The sequence below is a fragment of the Ambystoma mexicanum genome, chromosome 7p, assembly GCF_040938575.1.
Source record: "Ambystoma mexicanum isolate Mex_15411 chromosome 7p, UKY_AmexF1_1, whole genome shotgun sequence".
Taxonomy (NCBI): Eukaryota; Metazoa; Chordata; class Amphibia; order Caudata; family Ambystomatidae; genus Ambystoma; species Ambystoma mexicanum.
Window position 1 is genome coordinate 930,373,801 of NC_090939.1, and position 27,458 is coordinate 930,401,258.

A 27,458-nucleotide genomic window follows, 5' to 3' on the forward strand; every position below is an offset into this window, starting at 1 on the left:
AGTTTATGCCCACCTGTTTGTCTTGCAATAAAGACAGTTAGAACCCTCTGCAGCATCGTCCTTTAAGGCCACAACAGCAGTACTGGAGCTTGGATTTGCAGGACTACTTGAACGCTGGACTCTCAGGACCGGAACACTGGACACAAACCCATCTTCCTTCTGGGGGCAGGAATGAGCGAATTCCAGAGATCTCTTCTTGAAACAGGATGCCGTAAGCAACTTTGGCTGGGAGTTGGCAGAGAGGGGCCCCGCTACACCTGCCCAGGCTTTATATAACGTCTGTGGCTGGGACGCGCTGGCCGGCGCTCTCGACGTCACCCCGCCCCCTCCTGGGTGGGGGAATGCTTGGCACCACGCCCCCCCATTCCCCTTCCCGTGCCTCATGAGGGAGTCGGCACTAAGGGGGTGGGGCTCCTTTGTAGGGCGCGGGAGCCCGTCGTTTTAATCTCAGCCATCCAATATTTGTACGTTCCGGTTGCTCTTGCTGGGTTCCCGTTCACGAAAATCACAATGTGGGGGAGAAGAGAACGTTGGACACCAAATAAGTGGTAGGGAAGGAAATATGACCAAAGTAAGTCACGTGAAGAAGAGTTGGGAAAGCATTGACAAGGTCCGTTTCTCGGATGGGTAGACACTACCATGCCTTTTTGTCACAAGAGAGGCGGGTCTTTGTCCCGGGCAACAGCGCTTGCGCTCTCGAATGTGATGACGTGTCGGCACGTGATGTGAGCGTCGCCACCTGGTAGCTTCCTGTGAAGTGTGCTGATGAAGATTGCATAGGCGCCGTGTTGACGGGAGTAATAGTGGTAGAGCCGGTAAGCGATTTGGGAGTTATGACCCAATGCCGTGGGTGGTTTTTGACACTAGAGCACAGTGCCGCGTCACCCCTCTGGCATGGGTACCGAAATAGTTTCAGCTGCATAAAACAGTAAAGGTTGGCGATTAAAGATGTTCCTCCACCTTACTTACTGGTGCAAAAGAAACACATGTCTCAATATGTCACCTCTATCCCTGTGGCGTTCTTATTGCTGGGTGTCCCATTTGTGCTTCCTAGCCACCCATCGTTTCTTTTGGAGGGTCCTAAAACCATTGCAAACACACGTACCGCACATACTGACTACTCCTATCACTACGTTTCCTGTAACATGCCATAAAGGGAACACTGTGAATATGCAATTGCTACTGTAAGAGCATTAACATGGTTATGCAGACCAACTATTCAACTTGAAAGAAGTTATCACTACTAACATATTTGTTCTTTTGCCATCCATTCCTTTGAGGAATGTACACGTTTATCTGCTTTTTTTCAAACAATTTTAGTGAAAACTATTAATAACTGAGTACGCGAGTTAGTGAAAAAGATGTTGTGTTGCATTGTAACTGGTTGTGAACAGGTAGTTCACTATCCAAAAGAACATACATACATTAACAATTATGAAACCTGCATAATACTTCAGCCAAGTAAATATAGATAAATGATTGGTTGAAAAACTGGCACAACCGAGAGTTATTAAAAGAACAAATTATCGTCAGCCATGTCTAGTTAAAGCGTTGAATTCCGTGGGTAATAATAAGCAGCGCTCAGATACCTGATAGTTCGTAGCGCTATATAAATGCTAAATTATTATTTTCCCAGCTGCATTTAAAAGAGAGACTGTACGGTAATTTCCTGGTTTGTCACAAACTCCCTTTTTGTACAGTGGCACAATCTCTGCTTTTATCCATGAGATGAGGGTGGCAGCATGAAATCAGGTAGTACAGCATTCAGTAAACAAAATCGGTACCCAGATTTCTAGATCCTTTTTAAAAAATAAAATAATGTACTGGCACCTTATCTAGGCCTGGCTCTTTGACATTCTATTGGCTCAGAATTGTGTTGCAGACTTCATCCATTGTAAACTCAGTTTCTTCTAAAGATGCAGAGCCAGCGGATAAGCACACCCTCAAAGCTACGTCATCCTGTGGGAGGAAATCCTATTCTTTTCATAAACGGCTCAAGTCTTCTAACCACACAGCTTTTCTGATCTGCTTTCCCAAGTTTCCAAAATTCACAACTATTTTGCTATGCTTGGAATCTAATAAAGCACTCTACTTCCCTACTCTGTACTCCCTTTTATTTGTCTCATATCATCTCTATATAAATGCGTCTAGAAGTTCAGAGGCTGTCCCAACCAACAGTCTTAATGTTTTGTGCACACATGATTAGCTCCATTTGGGCATGTCTTCACTCCTCATACCGACTAGTATGCTGGAGGGTGAGAGATTTTATATTGCCGCCTGCTTTTGTTAAAATGGGATAAGTCCCCCTTGTCATATCATTATTTGGCTGTATGATTTCACCATTTGTCAGATCGATCTTGCATGCAAGTGCTACTAAAGAATTCATGATGTTGCTTCACAGCTTGGGTAAAACATTATTTTCATCAATTGTGGCCCATTTAATGGTGTGCCTCATGACCTTTTATCCCAATATTAGAGGTTCTTTGCATACTGTGATTGTAAGAATGGCATTACTTCTCCCCATGGGGGATCCCTCTCCTGTTAGGCCAGGGCGGTGTAACTGCTACTCAATATTTTCCCTTGGGGCTGTGCAACACGGGAGGATCTGACGTGGGCATAGGGACGCTCATTCGATACAGTCACACCCTTTTCCCTACACCTGTCCCATCCCCGACTTACACGACACACCCACACCTTCGTCTGTTATATTGCAACTTCGGCTTAGTCTCAACTACTGAGACGAGTAAGAACCAAGGAGCTAAGAGAATTACACCTGACGAAACAACAAGAGACTTGGGGCCTCGTTTTCAAATGGCGGGTCCTGTATAAATTGTAAACGGACTTCATGGCCGACAAACTGACTCAGCCAGAAGCCGAAAGACAGCTGTAGTCACAGTAATCACTGCTGGTGTGTCGAAGGCCGACGTGACCGGAGGGTGAAGGACCCTCACCGCATCAAGAGATCCAAAGCCTGGCTTGGCAACAGACACGTCCGATCAAATAAGGTGAGGCAGTGGTACGACCTCGAGCCAGAGGTGGACCGGTCCGTCTGGTACCAACACTGCAGGGAGCCACGAGAGAAAACAATGGCGCGGTGCGCCTTAATCTGGAGGTTGGCCAGGTGGCCTTGTACCGAGACTGCAAAGAGCCCAATAGCGAAACACCGGTGAGGCAGTGGCATGAACTCAAAGCGGGGGGTGGACCCTTTGGCTCTCAAAATATGCAGAGACTGCAGGGAGCCTAGAGATGCAGAGCTATTGAAAAAGGGGGTGCCTGATGGAAGCAGGAATGCAGCACTTACCGACCCCAGACGGAAGGTGCACCGTACACAGAGGTCCCCAGAGGTAGCAGAGTACATGTTATACAATTAGGGCGGGAGTCTGAGAGTCGGAATCCAGGCCCAATCAAAGCCTAAGGGAAACATAAGATCTCGGGCTGTAAACAGACATTGTTGTGATAGAGGAATAACTCTGGGAGGGAGAGTCCTTTCCCCTCGGTGGCAACATAAGTTCACCAAACTGAATGCACCCACAAACTGTTCGTCAGGAAGAAAAAGGAAGACGAAAGTGCCTTTAGAGGAAATCAAGAGGGAAGTATACCGGTTGATGAAGAATGTGAACTGGGAGAAGGGAGACATTCTCCCGGGTTCAACTTTACTGTCTCAGTAGGGAAAGACTTTTGGAACTGAAATCACAAACCTAGGAGGAGGGAGTCTTCCTCCTAGTTATCCCTTTATTTTTATGTTTTGATATAGTTTGTGATGGGGCCAGTGTAGGAGTTACGGACGGAGGACTCAAACATTTATTTGGACCTAATGATGACATGCTCCCGAGTTTTGTTTTCCTTTTAGGGACAACCCCTTAAAGCTAGGGAGAGGTAGGCATTTTCTTTTGATTTGAAGAAACACATTTTTCACATGGCATCTCTGAGTCTGTCTTCTACTTCTGACACTAACACAATACACACAGCATTTTTCAGACGACAAAACTCATAATCAAAGACTGCACTCAGTGGTCTACGATCGCTTTTCAGGCTAATATCTCAAAATACATTCGAGACCAGGATGAAGTTGATGTGTATTTGTTACTGGAAATGAATGCTTCTCTAGCAGGCTGATTACCATTGAATCTTTTGTTATATACTCTTAATTCGAGATTATAAAGGATGAAGTCTACATCAAGGGCACATTTGTAAAGAAGCTTTCGTCTTCAGATCTGGTATATCCCAAGTTTTGCCACTATTGGCAGTCATTTATCTGTCACTCCAGATTCAACACTTTTCTTGAGCTATTGTCTTTCCAATTTTCTATTTTGATCTTCTATAAACAAAAAGTTTACAAACCAATATATTTTGCAGGGCATAATGAATATTAAAAAGCATTAGGTATGGCTCTGTTTCCCCCACAATTGTAATTTGTGTATGTTATTCGATCCTGTACTAAATGATTTAATAGTACAATCTTAGGTATAGGTCCATCCCGTCAACAGGCCCTCACTCGGGCATCCATTCGCACCTTTTAACAGCTGGTATGTAATATGTGGAATATCCCTGAAAATGTATCTCGGATAAAGCCCATGTTTCCAGAAAAATTATAATTTCTCACTAGATCACACCAATTGGTGTCGCAAAGATTTTTCACTAATCCCGCAAAGTTTCATGACAGTATCCTGAGGTCTAATCCCTGGTTTGCGTTATTTATACCCATGGTGATTTTGAAAGGAGCCTGTCAATCTGCTAGACCAAAGCTAATTTCAATCTTAACTTTCATCACTGTGTGTTGTGTTTATGGGCTCTGATTAATGCAGTGCTGGACTAGCTAGATTCGTACTTTGTGTTACTGTCCTAATTGTTTTACTCGCTCAGTCACTTCTTGCTATTAAGCATTTAGTGCTCCCATGGACTGTGGATACTTGGTAGTTGGCCAAGGAACAGACCTTTACAACGCCTACACGAGTGCAGTGATACTGTACTCTGCCAGCGTAGAAACGGTTGGCGGCGTGGCCAAGAACACCAAAACTACTTCTCTTGCAGAGTGCTGGAGTGTTAGGCGTTTGGTGACTGGGAACCCAGAGTAGCCGGCTGCTAAGGCAAAGGAGCTGGAGATTTATTTGTGAGATGCTCTCATTCATCACTGTTTCAGATCAAATAAAGAAACGGAAGTTGTTTGAACTTTACATTTCTCATGATATTTGGAAGCTTGTGCCTTACACCCAATTGAAATAAGTAGCACGCCTTGAGGAGTCTTTGGTGACAAGCGTATCCTCTGGGCTGCCGGCTGTTGGTATAAAAACATTATTGGTATCTTGTTTTACCATCTAAATGATGCCCCCTAAACTCTGCACAAGGTACGAAAAGAAACCGCAGCTCGGTTTCTGTCAACTCTCATTCTTCCCCCGTGGTTGTGCGATCGCAGAAAAGGGTTAAAGGACTGAGGACTTTCAAAACTACATCTGCGCGTAGGGAAATAAAAAGCCACGTCAATGAGCAAATTAAAATCGGAGTTATTGGTTCCCAAGGTAATAAATGACACTAATAAAAATTATCCGAAAGTTTTAGAATCCATTACATCTATTAACAGTGCTGCCAATTCTGTGGTGGACAATTACTCATTACTCAATTTAGTCTATGAATTTAAACGCCAATCTCTGAGAAATCCTCATTTGTCTGATGCGGAAAAGAACTTGTAGCATGGAAGGACGTGATAACATTGTTGGGAGTAATTTATCTGCCACTTCCGATTTATCACGATTTGCTGTTGAACCGATTCCATCTCCTGAGCACACTACTTTCCCAAGCTTCTGAACATTCTTCACACTACTATAATTATACGTTTGGAAGTATAGTCCTGTCTCAAGCACCCAAGGAGGATCTGATCTGTACCACCAATAAACTGGAGGAGATTGCAGCCACACTAGATACTGTTTTTGGCCTCTGCTCCGCTATCACGAAGGAGAACCGTAACCTTAATACTATTGTTGCCAAAATTGTTGACTTGCTTTTGTATAATAGTAATTGTACTAATTATGAGGATCTAAACAAAACAGAGGCGACCAACTCTGTGCAGTTATTGAGGATGATGGTCAGGGTTTGGAAGGTTCCTTGCTGGTTAATCCGCTCATGGTAAGTGCCATAGTGGTTGATAGGGTGTCCTTTGCGACTAATGATATCTCGGTGTGTGAGGTCCCCACCTATGGCAAAAGAAAGAGATTACAGCGGAAACACAATAACAAAAAGTTTGTAAAAAAAAAATAATAAAGAAAACAATGGCAAGGTGCTTACCTCGAAGCTGCCTAAAAAGAATAGTAAATCTCTAGCTAACATTAATACTGATGACGATGTTTGTACCAGTGTGTGGGTAGTAGTTTCGAGGTGATCGCTGCCCCCAAAACCCTAGTTAAACAGAACGCGGAAAAAGTGCATTGTCCAATAGGTGGATGGATTAGTGACATGGCCGTACTGGTGAAATCTCTTGTAGGCCCCCCCACCCCAACTGTCATGAAGATAATATCACGGGAACACCATCCTTGGCATTAGTTACTGCTGTGAACACTGGTGGGAATAGGGTGATTGAGAATGCCATACAGAATGTTATAGAGTATGATGACATTGACAATGGGGGCTTCAATGCAGATAGTACTCGTGCCTGTAACATTGTTGGGAAAGAGTTCAAAGAATTTACATTGGGTAAATCTATGAAGCTAGTGGAACTGATGCCGACGAATCATAGCCTGTTTCCCAATTGCAAAAGGTTCCTGGAACTGCTTCATCTTGCCCAAGAACTCTGTACGATTACCTCTAGTGACATTGAGCTCATTGGCCTACCGGATCTTCATAGCCAAGGAAATTGGGCTATTGTGTAATTTGTGTCCCCTATTAATGTAGAAATGGGAAGGTTTCCACTCTGAGTTACTTAGGAAAACTGAAACCTGGCACACTCGAAGATTACAGTATCGTGTACAATGAACATTACGTGCTAGGGAAGTTTTCACAATTCTGTCATGGAACACAATGGGCTTTTGCTCCTTTCATAACCCGGATGGGAATAGTAACATCTCCATTTGTGAAATGTTTGCACTTCAAGAAAACTTGCCGAGTGGTGAGATACTGATAGATGGTTTTAAGATCTTAACTAACCCTGCCATCCACTCTGGTGTGGGGCATCCCACAGGAGGATTATGTATAGCGGTTAATAATACCTTTTTGTGCTCAGGGAGTATTGTAAACATGGAAAGTCACCTTATGTTCCAAGTGGTATAATTTCTGGTTTGGGCACCATTTGGGGGGAGCTGCTGCTTATTAATGTGCTTCCCCCCGTGGGGATGCACATATTGAGGCCATTTTTAAGTTAGTAGAAGATACCATGGAGGGGTGGATGGAGGAGTTCCCAAAATCCCAGTTGATGGTAATAGGGGACTTAAATTCCTACTGCCAGTCGGCCTCCATTAGTATGGACGGCTGGCAGGATGTTTATGGTTCATTTGTGTTGAGTTGCCCTATTGATCCGATTAAAGACACTAAGGGTCAGATCAATTCAGAAATGGTGTGAGATGGCTTGAGACTCTATGAAAATTTGGATTGAGGTTTCCCAATCCTTCTCATCCCAATGGTGCAGGAAATTGTGACACCTGGTCTAATGGCACTGCTAAATCACAAATTGATTATATTTTTGCAAGTGAGGGAGTATGCAATAGTCTGAAGGATATGGCTCATAAATCTACCAACCTTAACGACCACAAGATTCTGAAACCTATCCTCCATGGTAAGACGAAACAGCCTCAAAAGATGAAGGATATGAGTCTACAGGTTAATGCTGGAGGTGGTAGGATAACATGGTCTGATAAGAATATTGATAGATTTGACATGATATTCTTATTACTGGAGTTGGAACCCCATGATCTGACTTAGATGAGTGTAATGGATATTTGTAACATGTTGGATACTATTCTTACAACTCTTCCCAAATGTCAGATTAAGCAAATATTGGGGGCGGAAAAACATGATAATTATGATACCACCATTTAAGTAACGGACAAAATATTGGGTAAAATCATTCAAAAGATTAAATAAACGTATTCAATGAGTGATCTGGAGAAAAGGAGTGCAGTGTCTACCCTTCTTACAGAGTATAAGAATTGGATACTTTTCTATAAATGTGATACTAATAACGCCAATTGCAGAATACTTTTAAAAATGTTGAAAACAAATGACTCAAGGCGGTTTTGGTATCTTCATAGGCAATACCTCGCAGGTTAATGGTATTACTGAAGATGAATGGGTTGAGTATCTTCGTGGTTATTACTATGCTGAAAATGTTGAATGTCGCTCTATGCCAGCTTGTGTGCTGGGCATTTTGAGACCTACACCTTTTGATTTGCAGAACATTTTGAGGGTAATTATGAGACTTAAACCATCCCAAGCTCCAGGACTAGACGGTCTTGGCAATTAAACAAAATCCGTCGAAGTGGGCAACCATGCTATTTAAATTGTTTACCTCTATTTGGAAAAGTGGTGAAATGCTATCTTAATTCCTATGCATAAAGAGGTATCCCCCCCCCTCCTCCTCGAACCAAGATTTTAAGACACTATGACACCCCTTTGTGTGTTGTACCGGTTTCCTGTATTAACTCTACTCTGTATATTTTGTGTTTTTTATTTTGTCTCACAATGTAAATTGCGCCTTGATACCCAAGGGTTCAGTGCATCGCAACAAATGCACAAATAAATAAAATAAATAAATACGCTCCTCACCCTCTAATTATAGACTACTTGCTATCTCTGACACATGCTGTAAGATGTTTAGCACCTTATTGCTGAACATTATTAATACATAGATAAGGGAGAATAATATTATCCCTTACCAGAAAACTGGATTCAGGTCAGTGTACAGCACTTTTGATAATATGTTCACACCTAACTCTAGATGCCCAGAAAGCAGTTTATATATGTGCTTTATAGATTACAGCGGGGCGTTTCACTCTGTCAACCGTGAAAGACTCTGGAATAAACTACAGGGATGGGGTTTCTGTCCTTTGGTGTTCTACTTTGTCAAGGCGATATATTCTGCCACATCAGTTTCTATTTGTATGGACAGAGGCAGATCTCTTACAGTTCCTCTACATACACATAAAGGTTTTCACAGGGCTGTGTGATCGCTCCTGTGCTCTACAATTTATATGTGGCGGACATGAACTCCCGTTTGATCGGAATAAATAGCTTCCCTCCTTAAATTTATGGAGCAGGATTCAGATGGTTATCGTACACGGACGACAGTCATTATAGACAAGACTCCCATTGGTCTACAAAGACTGTTGGATGTCGCAAGGAATGATCTTGTTATAAATACAAAAAAACAAAGGTTGAGACGTTCAGTGCCCAATCCAGGAAAAAACAAACCTTTTCGTAGATGATGAAAAACTGTTGGAGGTGGTAGATCCTTATCCTTACTTGGCTCTCCCTATTGTTAGTCGCCCCACTTGCTGTATGAGACCATATTATCGGGTAAGATGACGAATAGATGGAACGTCATCAGAAGATACCTTTTCAAAGAGGGGTGGACATTCTATTGAGGGGTTTTCTGGAATCTATAAAAATAGTATTACACCAGGAGCCCTCTATGCATTGGAGGTTCTTGAAGAAAATATGTTACTTGGCTCGATAGACTTAATGGAAGTCTATGGAGACCTATTCTTAAGCTCCCCAGTGCGGTACTGGTAGAAGCCATTAGGTGTGAGATGGGCTTGGTATCACTTTCTACTTGAGAAAAATACGATGCACTAAGTTATATAATAATATAATGCAAACAGACCAAGAGAGTCTTTTTTGGAATTATAGCCAATGCCACACGCGTAGGTTGTAAGAAACTTTTGATGGGAAAATTGCAATGTACTGTGAATTCATTTCTTAAGAACATTAACTTAAACGCCCCGCTATGTAATAATGTGGATCGCTTTTTTAACCCCAAAGGAAAAAGAAAGCTGCTGATATGATCACTTCATTGGATTACATGAGCTCAAAAAAGATATGCACTTTACACAATGCAAAGTTTTAACATAGGAAAATCATGTGATTTATTTATTGAAATATGGGAACAATGATTTAAAAACATTTTTGATGTTTCTTTGTTTTAACATCCTTCCTTGTAATGACTATACTAGCGGTTGGATATCTATTCCGTATGAAAATAGGACATGTCGCTATTGTGAACATGAGGTTGAAACAGCGAGACACTTACTCGCCATATGGCCACATTTTAGTTTGTTTTTATCATAGTGGCTGTAATCTGGTGAGTAAGTTAGATATGATTTGTCTCTGATCAATTCTGGACGGCTATCTATGCCCCACATCCCCCACTATCTTGGTGCTGCTTATTTTATATGGACATTATTTTTAAAGTGTTTCTTTTATGTGATGCTGTTTAATGATGAATGATTTAATGATTATCTTTCTTTTATAAGGTGTATTCATCTATATGATTTTATTTGAAGTGTACTGTAATAGTTTGTAGTAATGTGGTTTTAGATTTTTTTCTTATGTATATTATACAATAAGATTGTGTTTAAGGTTTTAATTAACCAAAAGCACATTAAATAAATATTTAAGCCGGCTGGTGGATACATTCTGAATTATATTCCTAATGGACCTTCTGCCAACCTATAATCCTAAAGCTCAATACAAATATAATTGTTGCTTGTCCTCCTTCTTCTAGTGCCACATATGATGTCAACCTGTATTATCGAACAGCAACCTCTTGGCGTCTCAGCCAGTGTATGCTTTTGTTTGTTAGTGAGCCCCCTCCCTCATATCCCTCCTTAGTTGGACAAGGAGCATTGTGCAAATGCACAGAACAGCATGGTAGTCAATTTGCGTGTTTGGCAACTCTCCCTGTTTCCAGCTTGCCGATCTTCTCTAAATACACTTTGCCTACCACTGTTTACTGACTTGACTACTGGCTTCATAGAAGTTCTTCATTACTTGTGACAGGGTGCAACATTTGCATTTGCTACGAGCCATTGGCTAGTGATATTTGATTTGTGGCAAGTAAGAACTTTTGTGCTTTGTGAGTATGTTTAGAATTGAGGTGGCAATGGAATTTATTTATGCATGGCCAGTAACTTGCAACAAAAAATGTTGCCCCCTGCTTTTGTTACAGTTTAATCAGTTAATGAGGCATCCAAGGCCCTGTTGTGTTTCCATCCACCCATGTCAGTTTTAGGTTGTGGAGCCTGCGCCATTTCTTTTATGTAATGTAGTTATTACATTTTTGGTAGGCGTATCCGTTTTTAGTAACTGACCATTTCTAGATGGGGCAGCTGTGATCTCCTTGGAACTTATCTCACCAATGCTTTTAGTTCTTTATAAAACCGTTTGTGATCTCTCTCATTTCTTCAATTAAGAACTTGAGCATGTGTTTCACAATATCTATTTCCTTTAACACAGACTTGCAAACACCTTGCCGTACCTCTATTTTAAGCTTGTTTTCCTCAATGTCTTTGGGTGCTGTATTTAGATTCACATTTCTGATACTGTTAATTTAATGGTAACTATTGCGTTGCTAAGCACATCTATTGGAAGTAGGGATGGTTGGGGATCTAGCTACAACCATGTCCCTTTCGGAGGATTAAGCGTGTTGGGATCAATATAGATTCCTGTGTGCTCTTATCACCCCCAAAGTTAGTGTTGAATAGTATTAAGTATCGGCAGCAAATGCCCCTTCCCCACAAATCACCCACTATGATTTGAAGAAAATTAAACAAATGTATTGAAAATCAGGGAGGGCAAATCGCTCTCTGATTATATAATGGATTGGTGAGCAAAGTATAATATAGCACAGTTTGATGTCCAGAATTGTGGTTTATTCCACGTAAAGGTGTCACAGTACAGCCGACACGTGTTTCGACCTTTTGGTCGTTTTCAATGCTGTGTACAGTACGATAACAGTAGGGTATTACAAGAATGTTTTAACAGTTGTAGATTGCCCCCAAGTTGTTTCATGAAAAGATATTGTCAATAATCATGTTATAGAAGTTGAGTACAAATACAGTTTTCAACAATGAGATACAATATGAATAGAGCAACCAAACATACCACATATCAGGAAAGACGCGGGTGGTTGAATTCAAATCGGTATTTCAAGAAAAAAGAAGAAAGAAAATAGATAAATGCAAAATAAGAAACTCTAACATATCTCCTACACGTCATATCTGGTATATTGAAATTCCATGATTACACCATATGTTAGGTGAATGCCCATGCCATAGAGATGTGGAACCCAAAGGGCTACCCTTATATCAGTCACCATAATATGTGACTAGCTTATTTAGATATAATCTGTGTTGAAACTCACTTTGTATCAAGTGCAGAATATGCCTGTAAACTGTGTTAGTGAGCGTGGGGATTAGATCATTTGAGCTAGAAAATCACGACAGAGTGCAATTTGAAAGTGATTGATCTTACTCTGTCGTGGAATCAGAAAGTAACATCTGTAAAACGATAAATTCACTAGATCAGATCACGTGTATGGTTGGTAATCAGGTAGGCTTGTAACTGCTGAAAAGGGTAATGTGTTCCAAGGGCACGTACCTTGTTAAGTTAGTATGTCACTATCAGATCCATTCAATGTTGTCTTGCGTTGGCTTAACAATGATATTCCAAAGCGACCATTGATTGAAATTACAATGAAGACACTACAACCTAGTACTGGTCATTAAGATATATTGATGTAAATCAATTGTACCTTGTAATGTTAAGTTGTATAAGCCGTCACAAAGAGTCCTAGACGATTTCCTAATAATAAGGTATCCCAATGATGGTTCGTGTGCATAAATGCAAGAACAAATCAGTGTGTGCCTAAAACCAAACAACTAATACGCTTAGGTATGTCCAAAGGTCTCCACATGCATATTTCCCCACATGACACTACTTGTCCATAGCCTAGTATATCCGCTTCTGCATATGTCCTCAAATATCATAGTCCTAACTCATAGATATGCACATAAATCCATTAATTCACTGACATGTCAGCAACCCTTACCAAAGTCTCCTAGCTTCACAAGTCCCGGGTTAAATCCACCATGCAGGTCCAAAAGGGCTCGCAGGACTGAAAAGGCAGTAGATATAGGCAGCAAACTGGCCGGGGTTCGACCAATGCCGTCAACGTGATGACGTCACTAACGCGACGCCATATGTAAACAAACAAGCGCAACGTCATATGTAAACAGACGCGCGCAATGTGCCAATCCCCAAATGGTAACTCGAGATAAACCTAGCTGCCAGTCTTATGCTTATGTATATCACGGAGCGGCATCATGCACACATATAATATAATCCAAGTATTTTGGCAGTGTTGTGGCAGTGACAAATTATGCTATTAAAGATGGATATCGATACTCATCAGATCTGAATATTAGTCCAAGAAACAGTCTATGGAATTGCCACATATTGGAGCTGTACGTTATGACAATTTAAAGTCAAGTGTGCACACAATGCCTACTGACTATAGAACAAACATCTCATTATGTGTACATTTACCTTGATCATATCTGCAAACTTGTTGCAAATAACCACATGGCCACCATTGCCCTGAGTCATTACAAGACAATGTCTATCTCCGTAATACTTTACACAAAAGTCCGTAACACAACTTAAGTTGTGTTGAGTGTTATAGGTGGAGTGTTGAATGCGGACGAGAGCGCTGCAGTCACAACGAACTGCACGTGATAGCTAAGGAAGGATTATTTTGGAATGCAAACTGCATATACAGAACCACCAATGATTATCAGATTAATTGTATCGTGACGTATAATCCAACAGTATCCCAGTCCATGATGTTATTAAATTGAATCCAAGGGTTCACTATGGTTGCACATTCTCATGGTATGTCATTATTAACAAAATAAGCATATAGTGTCAACAGTAGAAGAATAACTGAACTTGCAAGAAGACATTCATCTCATGGTCGCTGTTGAGTCCATTCGCTGTGCTTCTAAGGAAGCAAATGAGTTTGGATTCAGACTGCCTTAGTTTTAGTTGCATGTCCCCCCTCCATTCCCCCCCCTTTAATTTTCATAAGTCCAATGAATCTCAAATCATCCTTGTTAGATAACTGATGTTCCTGTTGCCAATGTATGGCCAGTGGCAGTTCGGGACCAGCATGTTTCAGGCTCACCAGGTGTTCCCTGATCCGTACTCTCAGTTGCCCGATCGTGCTGCCTCCATACTACTTGTCACACAAATTATTGCAAAGACAACAAAACGGGTTTTCCAGTTGATGAAATGTTAAATTTGCACAGTAACACCATGCTTGTCAGTAAAGGTTTGGCAATTGTCATAAGCATATTTGCAGAAATTGCAATTTCCACATTTGAAAAAGCCTTTGGGAGTATTCAACCATTCTGATGATCATTTCGTGGTACAATTGAGAAATGATGGGCTGATTTGCTGTTTGATAGTTACAGCTTTAGTGAATGTGAATTTGGGTTTATCAGTGATAGGTCTTTGTCCAATTTTAGTAGGTACCAGTGTTTCAATGCTAATTGATACAGTGTCAGTGTATCACTGGAGTACTGGGTAACAATTGCAATATGTTTTGGATGTTGCGGGACATTAGTATTTGGTTCCAGCAATTTGGATTGCTCCATTCGAGCATACTTGTCACAGGTTTGATCAATTGTTTTGGATTGGTAACGCCTGTTCTTTAATCTGAGTTTAAGCGTGTGACATTCATTGGCAAAATCACTATTAAGACTACAATTCCTCCTGGCCCTGTAGAATTCCCCATTGGGTATATTGTCAATTGTACTCCTTCGATGACTACTATGAGCATAAAGGACAGAATTCACCTCTGTTGGTTTCTGAAATGTTTTAGTCTGGATTGTATTGTCTGAGATAAAAATACTCAAATCAAGGAAATCGATATGTGTGGGGCTAGAATGCCCAGTCAGTTGTATACCAAAAGTGTTTTTATTAGTATGTAGCACAAAATTGTCAAAAGATTCTTGCGAGTCCTTCCAGACAATAAGGATATCGTCAATTAACCTTTTCCAAGCAATCAGATTCGCACCAAAAGCCTCCTGATTGTAAATGTGCATTTCCTCATACTGGGCCGTGAATAAATTTGCCAAAGGTGGTGTGAATTTGGCACCCATGGCAACTCCCTTCACTTGCACATAATACAGATCATTGAAGAGACAGACATTATTTGTCAAAGTAAATCATAGGAAACTTTTAAGATGCCGAAGAATTTCAGAAAGTATAATCCATTGTTTCAATTGCCAATTCATGATCTATACTAGTGTATTGAAAGGCAACATCTAGAGTGGCCAGTATGTAGTCTGTTTCCCATTTGAAAGACTTGGCCTCGTCCAAATATTGCGACAGGCCTTCTGTAGCCCACCCAATGCCACTCATGATTGGTCTAACCTGGGGCAGCTTATCAAATGGTTTATGTATTTTCGGAGGATAATATATCGTGGGCATTGTTGGATTTGCAATGGTCAAAAAAAGTCTCATCTGTAAGATGGCCTTTTATATACCAATCTTGTATTAAGTTGCATAGGTCCGCTACCACTTGCTTAGTTGGATTAGATTTTAAGGGTGTATAGCAGTTGGGAGTCGCCAAATGTTGTAGTCCCATTTCAGTGTAATCTGTTGTATTGAGGATAACTACATTCTCTCAACCCCCCCCCCCCTTATCTGCTTCTTTAATGGTAATACTTGCGTCTTTAGAGAGATTCTCCAATGCCTTGGATTCACTTTTATTTCGATTTGTTTTAGATATCTTCCTCTGGTTTGTAGGTCTGTCTAGATATGCATGCATGCATGCATGCATGCATGCATGTATGTAATTGATCATGGCCTTGTGGAAAGTTTCAATTACATTATCTGTAGTCCATTGTGGCGTGAATTTAGACTTGGGTTTTAGTTCTTTGATGTCCAGATGCCTGTCCTTGACTTCAAGATCTAGACTCATTTCATCGCTACTTCTTGAGGTGTCCTGGTTAAGTGACAGTAGTGTTTCAATATCAATGATGTCAGAAATGGTGTAAGAAGTGAGAGGGTTCGGTATGGGTTCTGGGACAAAATTATATACCTCCGTAGCAAAAAACATTTTTTTACTTTTTTTATGATATGTTTGGATTGCCAAACTTTTTTCATTTATGTAGGTTGTTTATATATATTTTTTTTCTATTTTTTTTTTCTTTCCCATTTTGTCTCTATCTTTCTTTTCCTTTCCTTCTTTTTTTTCTTGACTTCTGGGGTTTCTGTTTCTTATTTTGATGACATGATAATTTTCCAAAATTGAATAATTCTGAAAATGAATGGCTTGTCGTGGCTAGATAGGATTTGGGACCATCTATCGTTGGTGTCCATCTGTTTTGCTGAAATTCTAAAGCAGTCTCTGAAGAGCCCTCTTTTCTCGGACAGGTCTGGACATACCATCATTATATGAAATGGTGTTTCCGCGTTTTGTTGGTTACTGAACCGACAGGTTTTATTCAACGTTTCGGCCTGATTGGTTAGAAAAAGATGGTCTTTTGTGAGAATGTTCAGCCGAAATTGTGTACAGATCCCGGATCTTTTGGTCGGGAAAACGCACTAAGTACTCTGGGAGTTTAAGTGCTCTTATTTCGGTTTTGCATCTCAAGGATCGCTTGTAGTTTGATTGTTGTGCTATTGTTCTTATCCAATCATTTTGTTGAATTTGTCGTTTCGCGTATTGGGGTCTTTGGATTAACATTTCCTTTGTGATTTCTTCTGTTTGCATCAGGTTCTCGACCTGGGTTTTCCAGTGGTTTAATGCTGTTACATTCATGGCGTGGTGTTTTTCTCTGAGGATCTTAATTGCTGGAATACGGTCGTTAGATTATTTTCTATACAAATCCATCTGCTTCCAGACAATTATTGATTGGAGGGGCTGTAAAGCTAGTTCAAAACAAATTCTCGGCATTGGAAAGGTTTTGGGCAATGCTAGCGTTTTTCTCCAAAAAATTGCCTCATATTATTGACAATTGATGTGTTGTTGATTTATTAGGGTTTCGCCTGCATAGCTCAAAATTGGATCGACTTTTTGTCTGAATAGGCCGATGCTTGGTTTTACTGAGAATTTGCCAAATTTAAATGGAAGAATCTCCCTTGACGCGCCAGGGATTGAGTCTTTGATTGCAGGTACTCTTTCCATTCATCTTCATTCTTTTATGGATTTACCATGGCGCCTAGATATTTCATGGTTTTCACCACTTCCATTGGTTTGCCTCCCAAGGTGGCTCTTGGGATTCACCCTTTTCTTGTTTTTTGGTTTGTGAGGGTCATGATTTTTGATTTGGAGCTGTTGATTTGTAATTCATACTCTTCCATAAAGGTTTGAAGGTTGTCTAAGCTGATATAAAGGCCTGTCAACATTTTATCTAACAAGATGATGTCGTCGGCATAGATCAGCGTTTGAATAGGTTCTGCGTTTATCTTCGTCGGTTGAGATAGAATCTGTTCTACAAAGTCTGAAGTAAACATGTTGTATAAGGTGGCTGCTAAAGCACATCCCTGTTTTAGTCCATTCCAGGTGGTTATTGGGGTTGACACTATCCCATCTTTTGTTAGTCTCACTCTAATGGTAGTGTTAGAATAGAGTTGTTTTAATAGGTTCAAGGATGTCTTCTGGGCATTTCCATGACGTCAGTTTTGCCCACAATTTATGTCGATTTACTGTGTTGAATGCTAACTTTAGGTCGATGAATGCAGCGTAAACCTGGTATTTCTTTATGGTTGCTTCATGCTTTATCATGTTTAAAAGGATGAGGTTGATGTCGGTTCCCACCTTTTGGACGAATCCTGTTTGTCTCGTTGTCTGCCTACCATTTGCGATTGCCCATGTATTGAGTTTTTTCAAGAGGAAAGAGGCAAACAACTTGCCTAGCGGATCCAAAAGGGCGATAGGTCGATAGTTAGCAGGTTGCTTCCTGTCGCCCTGTTTGAAAATTGGAATAAGCGTTCCGACTCTCCAGGTCGAGGGAATTTGTTTTGTTCGGTCAATTAACAAGAGCAAGTGGAGAAAAAATTTGGCCCACTCTTCTGGCGCCATTTTTAGTTCTGCGTTTGACAACTCGTCGGGGCTAGGAGCTCGATATGTTTTCAATAAGCTGATACTTTTACTGATTTCTTCGAGATCCCAGTTTAGATTCCACGAGGCTTCGATGTTAAGGCTTTGGGTGATCGGTGTCAGCGACCTCGGTTTGTAAAGTTCTGTAAAATGTCGAACCCAAGCCTGTTCTTCCACTTCTTGGATCATCATATCTGATGAGTTTGTGTTGTTTTTCAGGAGGGACCATAGTTGCCGTGTGTTTCTTTAGTTTAGTGCAGATAGTATTGCCTCTACGTCGGTTTTGTTTTAAGAGTGCTTGGGCAGATTTGAAACAGTTTGTATAAGACTGTTTTTTTCTTGTTTGATCGCTCCTGTCTTCAATTTCTTTATTGTACGGATTCTTTTCTGTAATTCTTTTTTCTCATGGTTAATTTCTTTGTTATAATAATGTTTGTGTTTTTTACCATTTCAGTTTTTGGGAAGGAATTATTATTATTATTATTTTTTTGATAAAACATTTTTATTGAATTTTGACATAACCAAAAGAGCCACCAAATCGTGGGCCAAAAAAAACGAAAAAGAGGGGACAACACATTAAGAGCACTCCAGTACAGCTTCTTCCTTCGTGTGTTTACATGGTATTTTAGCATCTCACATCGCCGTGGGTCGCGGGCCGCTCATCCCGCCCACCTTCTGTTCATGTGGAGACCACCACTGCTTAGGACGTCAAGGCCCAGTCTCTTCCCATTTCCCCCATATCTTGGATGCTTTATTCGGGCATCCTCTTGCGCGATAGATTCGGTGCTCCGTCATGGCACATGAGTCCATGTCAAGTATCCATTGTTCCAGTGTCGGAGGGTCAGGCGCTTCCCATCTTTCAGCAATGTTGCGTTTCACTAGGGCCATGGCAGTGTTCAATAGCAGTTTTTCCCATTTATTGAATTCAGAATTCAGACATGTCCGGTACCCCCATGGGAAGGAATTTGTTGATATTGCAAGAGAATCCATTCATAGTTTAGTTTCTCGTTGTCTGGTCGTCTCGTGGTCATGAACTGTTTTACAAGGTTCGGCATGTGGTGTTGTTTTAGTCACAATTTGTTTTTGCCATTGTTTATTTCCAGCTCTGGTATGTTCATTTGTTCTTCCTGAATGCGCCTTTCACTCCAGATTATTATAACTTGATGATGGTCACTGTTATCCTGCGTCAGGATTGTGGTCGTTCTGAGTGCTTGAAGAATTTTTTGTCTGAGATATAAATATAGTCTATAATCGCACTAGAATTGCCACGAGTCCAAGTTGGTTGCAAAGTACCGAATTTTAAGGTCCCCAGCAATGATGTAATCAATATCAGGGTGTCTATCGCTGTGCATATCGAATCGATGTGAACTTGTCACTGATGGCTGACGGGTTCCAGTATAAATTAAAGATTGCAAGATGTTTAGCGTGCCTTTTCGTCCGGGATGCATTGGGTGTAGGTCTGGACAACTGTAAAATGAGATATTGAGCCCAGGGAGTTCTTCTTTGCTATGATTGTCCAGTTCGTATCAATTTTTGTAGTTCACCATCCCGGACGAGGGTCTCCCTTGCTTATGTACTACTGCTGGGTTCATGAGTTATAAAACCTTCCCAGATGACATCGGAGGAGATCCAAGTCTCTTGTAGACATATTATATCCATTTTATTTAAGCTGGCCGATCCTTCGGCGAAGTGGTGTGCGTTGCCTCTCGTATTCCACGAACATAATGAATAAATTGATGCTGGTGTTTCAATTAATGGTTATGAACGTGGTGGGCTGGAGTTATTCCGGGACCTGATGGGTGGCGAACCACCATAGCTGGTCTGATCAGAGTCGCACATGTCACGCCATATAGGATTGGACTTAACAGTGACAGGTAGCATTTTGTTCGAAGTAACAATTCTGTTGGGCCGTCTCTCCTTTTGGGTTTCTGGCAGCATGGTTCTTTGGTTTGTGTGTCTGTACTCGTCCTTTTTTCTTGCGGCAACCACACTATCCTCGCGCTCTTGGGTATTCAGTTCATAGCGATGGTTATCGTCCTCAGAAATATTGGTGCACTCTAATCCCAGTCTGGCTAACAGTGCATTCATGCTCAATATTTGTTTCAAAGTTTGCTCTGAGTATAGATCTATGTGGACTTGCTCGAGGTAATCGTCATTAGGAAAATAAATCACTTTAATATCTTGTGACCTAATGATGGTCAGTTGTGGAATTGCATTGAATAATCGGAGGATGTTAGCTCTGTTCAGTATCACTGGCTTTTGCAAGGTATTTCTTTGCTGCAGGTTAATTCTGATCCCTTTGAGGGTTTTCCGTGGGTCTATGAATGTTGGTAGGATTAGCAAATCGTGTTGATGATCCTAATCAGTTGAATCATCCTCTTGCGTGATGTTAGACTATGTTAACTCTTGGGTGGCTTCATCAGAGATACTTGAATATTCTAAGGTCATGGTGGATGCACTATTTCGCAGAGTTCTGAAGGATATAGAGTCTATCGATTGTGTTTCAATGTATTCATCGATCATTATGAGGTCCTCGTCCTGGGGATCGCATTCTGGGGGGACGGTTAATTTTTGTCTAGGACCACTATTTGGAGCGGCAGTTGTTCCTTGCGGCAGGTTCATTTTCTCGTCAGCAATTATTGCAATTAAGTCATCAATTGGTTCAGAGAAGTGATCTGGATGTTTGTGGTCTTTGCAATTTTTTGGTAGAACCGTTTTGAGTTGGATAGTGTGGAAGTTCGGTCCCGTCTGTTATTAGTGGTTGGATGGTCAAATTTGTTTTCGCTTTTGAATTCAGAGATTTATTAGCAAGTTGCTGATTTTTAGCTTGCGTTGCTGGTATTTTGCGCTAGAAGGCTCTCGAGCCCGTTTGGTGTCGGTTTACTTGTTTCGTTTTCTTAGTATTGTGTGTCAAAGTTTGATCATGTTTTGTTAAATCGAAGATCTCAAATGGAGTACACGGCGGAGGCTGCTTGGTATTCGGATGGAGCGAAAGAGGGCTGTCTGTTAACGGTTGTTGTGTGGCTGCTATTCTTTGGTGGACGCTCTGGAGATCCAAAACTGGTGGAGCTTACTTCTTGGGGCCAGCGTTAGGAAGTACTTGTGAATCAAAATTAGTGCTACTCGTGGGTAATTTTACTTTTCCGTCCATCAGGTTCTTGGTGATTACCGTCACTGTTTCCATCAGGAGTTGTTTATCGGCTCATTCTACCCTGGCGATGTCAGCGAGACGAGTTTGCCAAAGTCTGCTTGCTTCAGCTTCAATCGGTCTTGTATATTTAGTATAAATGCCTCTACATTTAACTATTTCGTGTGAATTAGCGCCAGTAGAGTCGCTTGGTCTTTTGTGGCTTCAACCATTGCTTCTTGTAATTTTAGGAAAGGCACCATTGATTGTGAGAGGACCACGGTTAGAGTGTTCAGTAGGTCCAACATGGTCGTTGGGATCCTTTCTGGCGGTTGTGTTTCTATTTGTCTTGAATCATACTTCTCTTCATGGTTCTGTGGCGGAGTGAACCAGTCCTCATCCTTTCTTTCATTGTATCTGTTATGATGAGATTGGTGAGTAGATTTTGTTGACTTTGTTGGCGGAGACAGGTTTTTAAGAATTGGGTGATTCAGCCTCTTAATTCTATCTGTTGGCGTAGATGTGGTCTGTAAGTTGTTTTCTTTATCTTTAAAAATGTCCCTGAAGATTTCTTTTCTGCGTTCATGTGAAGTCATGATAGATTCTATTTCTGTTATGTCTAGTGATAGACGGGCTCCTCGGGCAACTGATGGCAAAGTCCTCTGATCGAGTGATCTCTCGGATGTTGTAATCTGCCTAAATGTTGTTTGCCATTTTTCCTTGGCTATACGTGCTTTTTCCTTCATAGTCATCACCTTCACTGTGTCTTCTTGTGTGTTTGTTCGGGTGATGTCTTGGTAGTTCTTCAATTGTAAGTTCGTTAGCTGCTCGATTTTTAGTTTGCATACAGACTTTGATTGCGTGTTAGTGTTGGGTGGCGGGCTTTGGGTTGGCGTTAGGTGGATGCTAGTAACAGGCTTTGGGGTTTGCTGTCGGAGCCCCTTGTGTTCGCTTTCTCCCTGTTGTTGGCCATTGATTTCCATTGCAGGTCTAATCTGCTCGGGATGTGGCTTTGTGTTTTGGGGTATGTGGGGGCCGTTGCAAGCAGTAACTGGTACTATTTTTGGCAGACCGGGCGAACTTGGAGATTCTGAAAATATGGCGTGCAATGGAATTAATGATGTATTCTGCTTGTTCTGAGTTTCCAGGGCCAGTTCAGGCAGTGCTTTACTTTCTGGCATGTTTGGATCAATGGTGGACGATACATTTGCCTGCTTAGGCAAGTCTTTGGTGTCAGGCTCATTCTGAAGAGGCGTTTGCGTTTGGGGGTGTGACACATGCACCAGTGGATCTGGTGCTGGAGTTGAGACTTGGTGGACGACTGACTGTAGCTGGAGAGTCACGTTGAGCTTCAATAGATTTGTCCTTAATTCTTCCTGCTTATCCCGCGCCCTGGTTCGCAGACCTGTCATTGTTGTCATTCACGTCTAGTCAATAATACCGTAGGAATTGGGTAAGAAGGCTCACTGGATGTAGAGTGAGGTCGCGTCCGTGACCAGCAGTGAACAGCTGTAAACCGCAAAATGCAGTCGCCCTTTCCTCCTTGCAGTCTTCACGCCGCAAGGGCTGCGGGGGTGTGTTTATATGAGTTGGTTCCTGTGGGCGTGGCTTAGCCTCCGTCAGATGGTTAAAGTGGCAGAGTTCCTCTATTCAAATTGCTACTGTAAACCGTAGTCTTAAGCGAGGTCGAGGACAGGAAAGTCACCAGCAAGGGAATGGCAGGCCCAGAAGCAAGAAGTAAGAAATAAATAAAAAAAATGAAATGAAAATGAATGCCCTCGCCACAGCGAGGCTCCCAGTCAATATCCTTGAAAACCACGTGTTCCTCAGCTGTAAACAGCAAAATGCAGTCGCCCTGTCCTCTGCTTTAATTTCCTGACAAATTTAAACGGGTTAAATTTGAAATTTGACAATCGGTACTCTTGCTTGGGGCAAACGATAAACCTTTATTTAGAACTGCAATTTCATCTTGAGTAAGTACCCTGTTTGGCAAATTAACTACTAGATCCGATTGAACAATTTCCCCAAGCGTTTTCTTGTGTTGGAGCGGATTAGAATCCCCGGACGACCTGCATCTTCGTTGGAACTTCCACTTTCCCCCCCACCCCTCAACCTACCCCCTCCTGCCCCTTCTTTGGTACTTGGTGTTGATATAGGTACTACAGGTGGGTTTTGAAATCTTAATTGTTTGATATTGTTGGGCCTTTGATTTCCCTTTTTGAATCTGCAAATCTGATCTAAAAAACCCAAGTCGCTACTGTTTGATAATTCTGGTGGATTAGTGATCTCATTGTCAGTTTCAAGCTCAGATCCAGACGCAGAAGGGGACACGGTGTCCCCTTCTGAGTCTGGATCTGAGCTTGCCGGTGTGGTGTTTGAGCTCGGTCTGGGTCTAGATCTAATATTGTCATATTTCTGTTGAAAAGTGTAAACTCTTTCCCGTCTGTAGTCTCTGTCATCACGATAACATTTCCTGAATTTCCTCATCTTAATTTCGTCTTGATATTCTCTTAAGATTTCATTAATCTTTTCATAGTTTTTGTCTTTTGTAGTTTCAGCATTGGGCATATTCTTAATTTCCTCTTTGACTTTATGGATTTCACTAATTACCCTCTTATGTTCTCTTGTCGCATGAAGAATCAACAGCTCCAGCATGTTCTTGAGCTTTGATTAAGATTGCTTTCCCATTTTTTCCGCTAAATCGGCATCCTCCTCATTAGTAAAGTCTGGGGAAATGAGAATACGTAGACCCCTAGGTATTATTTCATTCACCAAGTAATTCGTTAAAGAAGCCTGTTCCCAGTATTTATTCGAACTGTCCTATATTACACTTTGCTCACCAATCATTATATAATCGGAGCGCGATTTGCCCTCCCTGATTTTCAATACATGTCCTTTTCTGTCTGAGTACATGCAGGTTTGCCATTGAAATCAGTTTTTCCAGGTGGAAGCATTCCATTTGGGCTTTGCGCAGTGAGCTGTTCACTGGCCCTTATTTCCATGTATATCAACTGGAATACTGTAAGTCTTACTCCCCACTTGTTCACTCTCTCTGCAAATCGCAAATATATCCAGTGAATAATCTTTAGTTTTCCCTCCAGTCACCCCTTCTTGTTTGCGCCTACTTGTCCTTGTGCTCATAGTTTAGTGTTTACATTCATTTGATCCCTTTTCTATTATGTCAGTTGGACAGTCCTTTACAGCATACTTTTTATTGACTGTATTGTTGCACAATTTATTATCATCCAATGAACTCAAGAGATTTACAATTTTGTTAATTCATTGGCTCTTTAGACTGGCTTCAAAATCTATATGGTTTCTTTGCAGATGTGTGTAATGGTAGAAGAGAGGTTTCTTTTCCTCATCTTCCATCCATTCACTTCTTAAAATGTATGTGCTCCAGCAAACCCGATAGTTCGTAATGCTCTGAGAATCGCAGTCCATTAGGATTTGATTATGATTTTGTAAGGCTATTTTGCTAGATTTTCTTTATCTGAGATGATCCTTTGAGATATTTTGTGCCTAAGATGCAGTAATCTTTGTTCACTAAAATGAGTGTTAAACCACAGCCTCCAATCAGTGTTGGAACTGGTATGGTGAACGCTCGAACACTCAGGAAGCAAGCCTAGTTGACTCTCCTAATCCCTCTCCCCGCCAATACGTGCTCAGTATAGGGCTTAAGTCGGGTGTTGGTTGGGTTGTCGCTCCTCCATATTCCGCAACGGCATCAGGAAACAGCCTGCCCCACTTGCTGCTTGTTATTCACTCCAGGATCTACATCAACATCTTTTGAAGACCTGTGAAATCCCTATCTTGATTCGTTTTTGTTTCAAAGGATAAGATATTGCTTCAGACTATATAGAACTCTGAGTTTGCTATCTCTGAGTTTGCTATCTGTGCCATTGCTGATCTACTTTAGACATTGATAAATTATCAGTTCGCTCATGTGTGGTTTCTACACCCACAGAGAGCAGTTAAAAGCATCTTAGATGCCAAGAGCAAAGAATAGTTGCTTTTGGCAAGTGGCCCTCCCGATTACTAGAACTACAAGCATGTGTCCATGGGCTGTATTTAAAAAAAAAAAAAAAAAAAACCTGGTTGCCTTGACAATTATCTTGCCTGAAATATATTTTGGATTGTTCCATAACATTAGAAAAATAGATCTTTTGAAGTGATGACTGTGTGCAGAAAGGTACACCATTGCTGAATCCTCACCAGGACCGTTCAGGTCTGTCTTAGCACCATCCCTGTATCTTCACTGCAATATATTTGCCACCTGTATCTAATCCCAGATAGATGAATACTTTTATTTGGTTTTCACCATTTACATGAGAGAAAATAAAATATTGTACAATTCAAAATACAAAGTCCCCATTAACCCCAACTAAAATACAGTACAATTTATATTCAAAGTATTCTGTTTGAAAGCCTGAGGTTTATACTCTGATAAATCATTAATAAAAAACGTGCATCGACACAGGACAAAACAAAATTCATAGCCTCTGTGACATGTCTAATATTATTTATAGGAAAATGTCTCCTCAGGAATTAGATCCTAATCCGACCCACTTCCGCAGATACAGAGCTGTGTATTAAACTGCAATCTCATCCGAGCCCTCTGTGATAAAACGTTCAGACGCATCATTACAATGGTATGTCTTTGCACCGGAGAGTGAATGACACTTGGCGAGAAATTCTCACAGTAAATTCGATGAGCCCTCGACAAGTGACGAGTGAGCATACATTTTCCATGCCATTTATCACCAAGTCAAGTTCTCGCCTTCTAGCTTTCATAGACAAATAGCGTTTTGTTATCCGGCCACCCCTTAAATCATCAAAAACAATACCCCATTTTCTGCACAAGACGGAGCACTTCTTATACCATGGGTAAATAACATATGTTGACGCATTTGCTAATTCTTCCTTCACATTGACAATATTGGGATTCACCACCAGAGCAGAATCTAATTCACGAAAATACTCTTAAAAACCTGCGTTCAGCTTGGACACCAATATTTGGAACCACAGACTCCAATGCTAGGGCAGACCCCGGCGTGCTGGATGACGCACCCAACAGCTTTCTCAGGCAAATATGTAAGATGTGATCCAAGGAGGTGCAACTCGCACTCCCCCAGATCTCACTGCCATTCAATATGGCTGAGTTAATCTTAGCCTCCAGCACCTGAATGCATTGGTCAAATCGGAAGCCTCCAAACATTTGATAGAATCTCCTAATCTCGGCCAGACTTGTCCTAAGGTGATTTTTGACTGATGTTAAATGTGCAGCCCACAAACAGTTGCTGGAGATGAGTCAAACACAGTTAGTTTCGTATTATCAATGCACCATTTGTAATTGTTCTTTTTTTTTAAAAAAAAGAAAAAATCTTTTTTAACCAAAAACATCAATCTTAGTTTTCTTCAGATTTTATTTTAGACTGTTGACTCTAAAACAATCTGAGGCATAATTCAGACTTCTAGCAAGTCCCGTTGGGGTCAGATCTAATAATATGGCATCATCTGCGTACAGATCTAATAATATGGCATCATCTGCGTACAGAAGAGTAGGGTAGCTTATCCCATTCAACGATGGAGAAAATAAGCCTGGCAAATGGGAGACAGACAAAAAGTCTGATAGAAACATGATAAACAGAAGCAGAGCCAATGGACAACCCTGGCGAACAGCTTTATTGGTGGGAAACACACGTGTGGGGCCTCCTCTTGGATTGTTTCATACAGAGGCACTGGTGTCAGAGTGGAGAGGGACAATCAGTTGTAATAGAGAGACGGGAACTCCCATTCTCTGGAGTTTATTCCAGAGCAGACAACGATCAATAGAATCGAATGCTTTGGCAAGATCCAAGAAACATACATATAACACACCCCCTCTAATCTTCAAATATTTATCTAAGATGGTTGAAAACACAAAAACATTACCAGATGTTGAAAAATCCCTTTCTAAATCCGTCCTGATAACTGGGAAGTACATGTTCTTTTCAGTCCAAGTTTCTAACCTGGCCAGCAGACAATTAATATACATTTTTGAAATGCTGTCTAATAATGATCTAGGGTGGTAACAATGGGGATCCAGCCACAAGCCCTTTAAAAAAAATGTGTTTATTTAAACTCAAAAACCAAGAATATGGGGTAGTCATTGACACAACAATTGATTTAAAGAGTGCTAGCAGGACTGGTGACCAGCATTCAGGGAACCATTTGTATACTTCTGATCTGATGCCATCC

The 27,458-nt window shown here is 41.1% G+C and overlaps 1 protein-coding gene across 3 annotated transcripts in view; it reads left to right on the forward strand.

The window, feature by feature from the left end:
- The first annotated feature begins 407 nt into the window (after positions 1–407).
- Positions 408–27,458, forward strand: part of TBC1D23 (TBC1 domain family member 23) — a 1,631,981-nt gene continuing 1,604,930 nt past the window's right edge. Inside the window, exon 1 of one of the 3 annotated variants that reach the window (XM_069637239.1) lies at positions 408–548. In XM_069637239.1, the coding sequence (XP_069493340.1) occupies positions 511–548 (38 nt within the window). In that variant the 5' untranslated portion in view covers positions 408–510. Of the gene's footprint in view, positions 572–663; positions 816–27,458 lie in introns of those variants that run through there. The other 2 variants (XM_069637242.1, XM_069637241.1) reach the window with 2 other exon arrangements.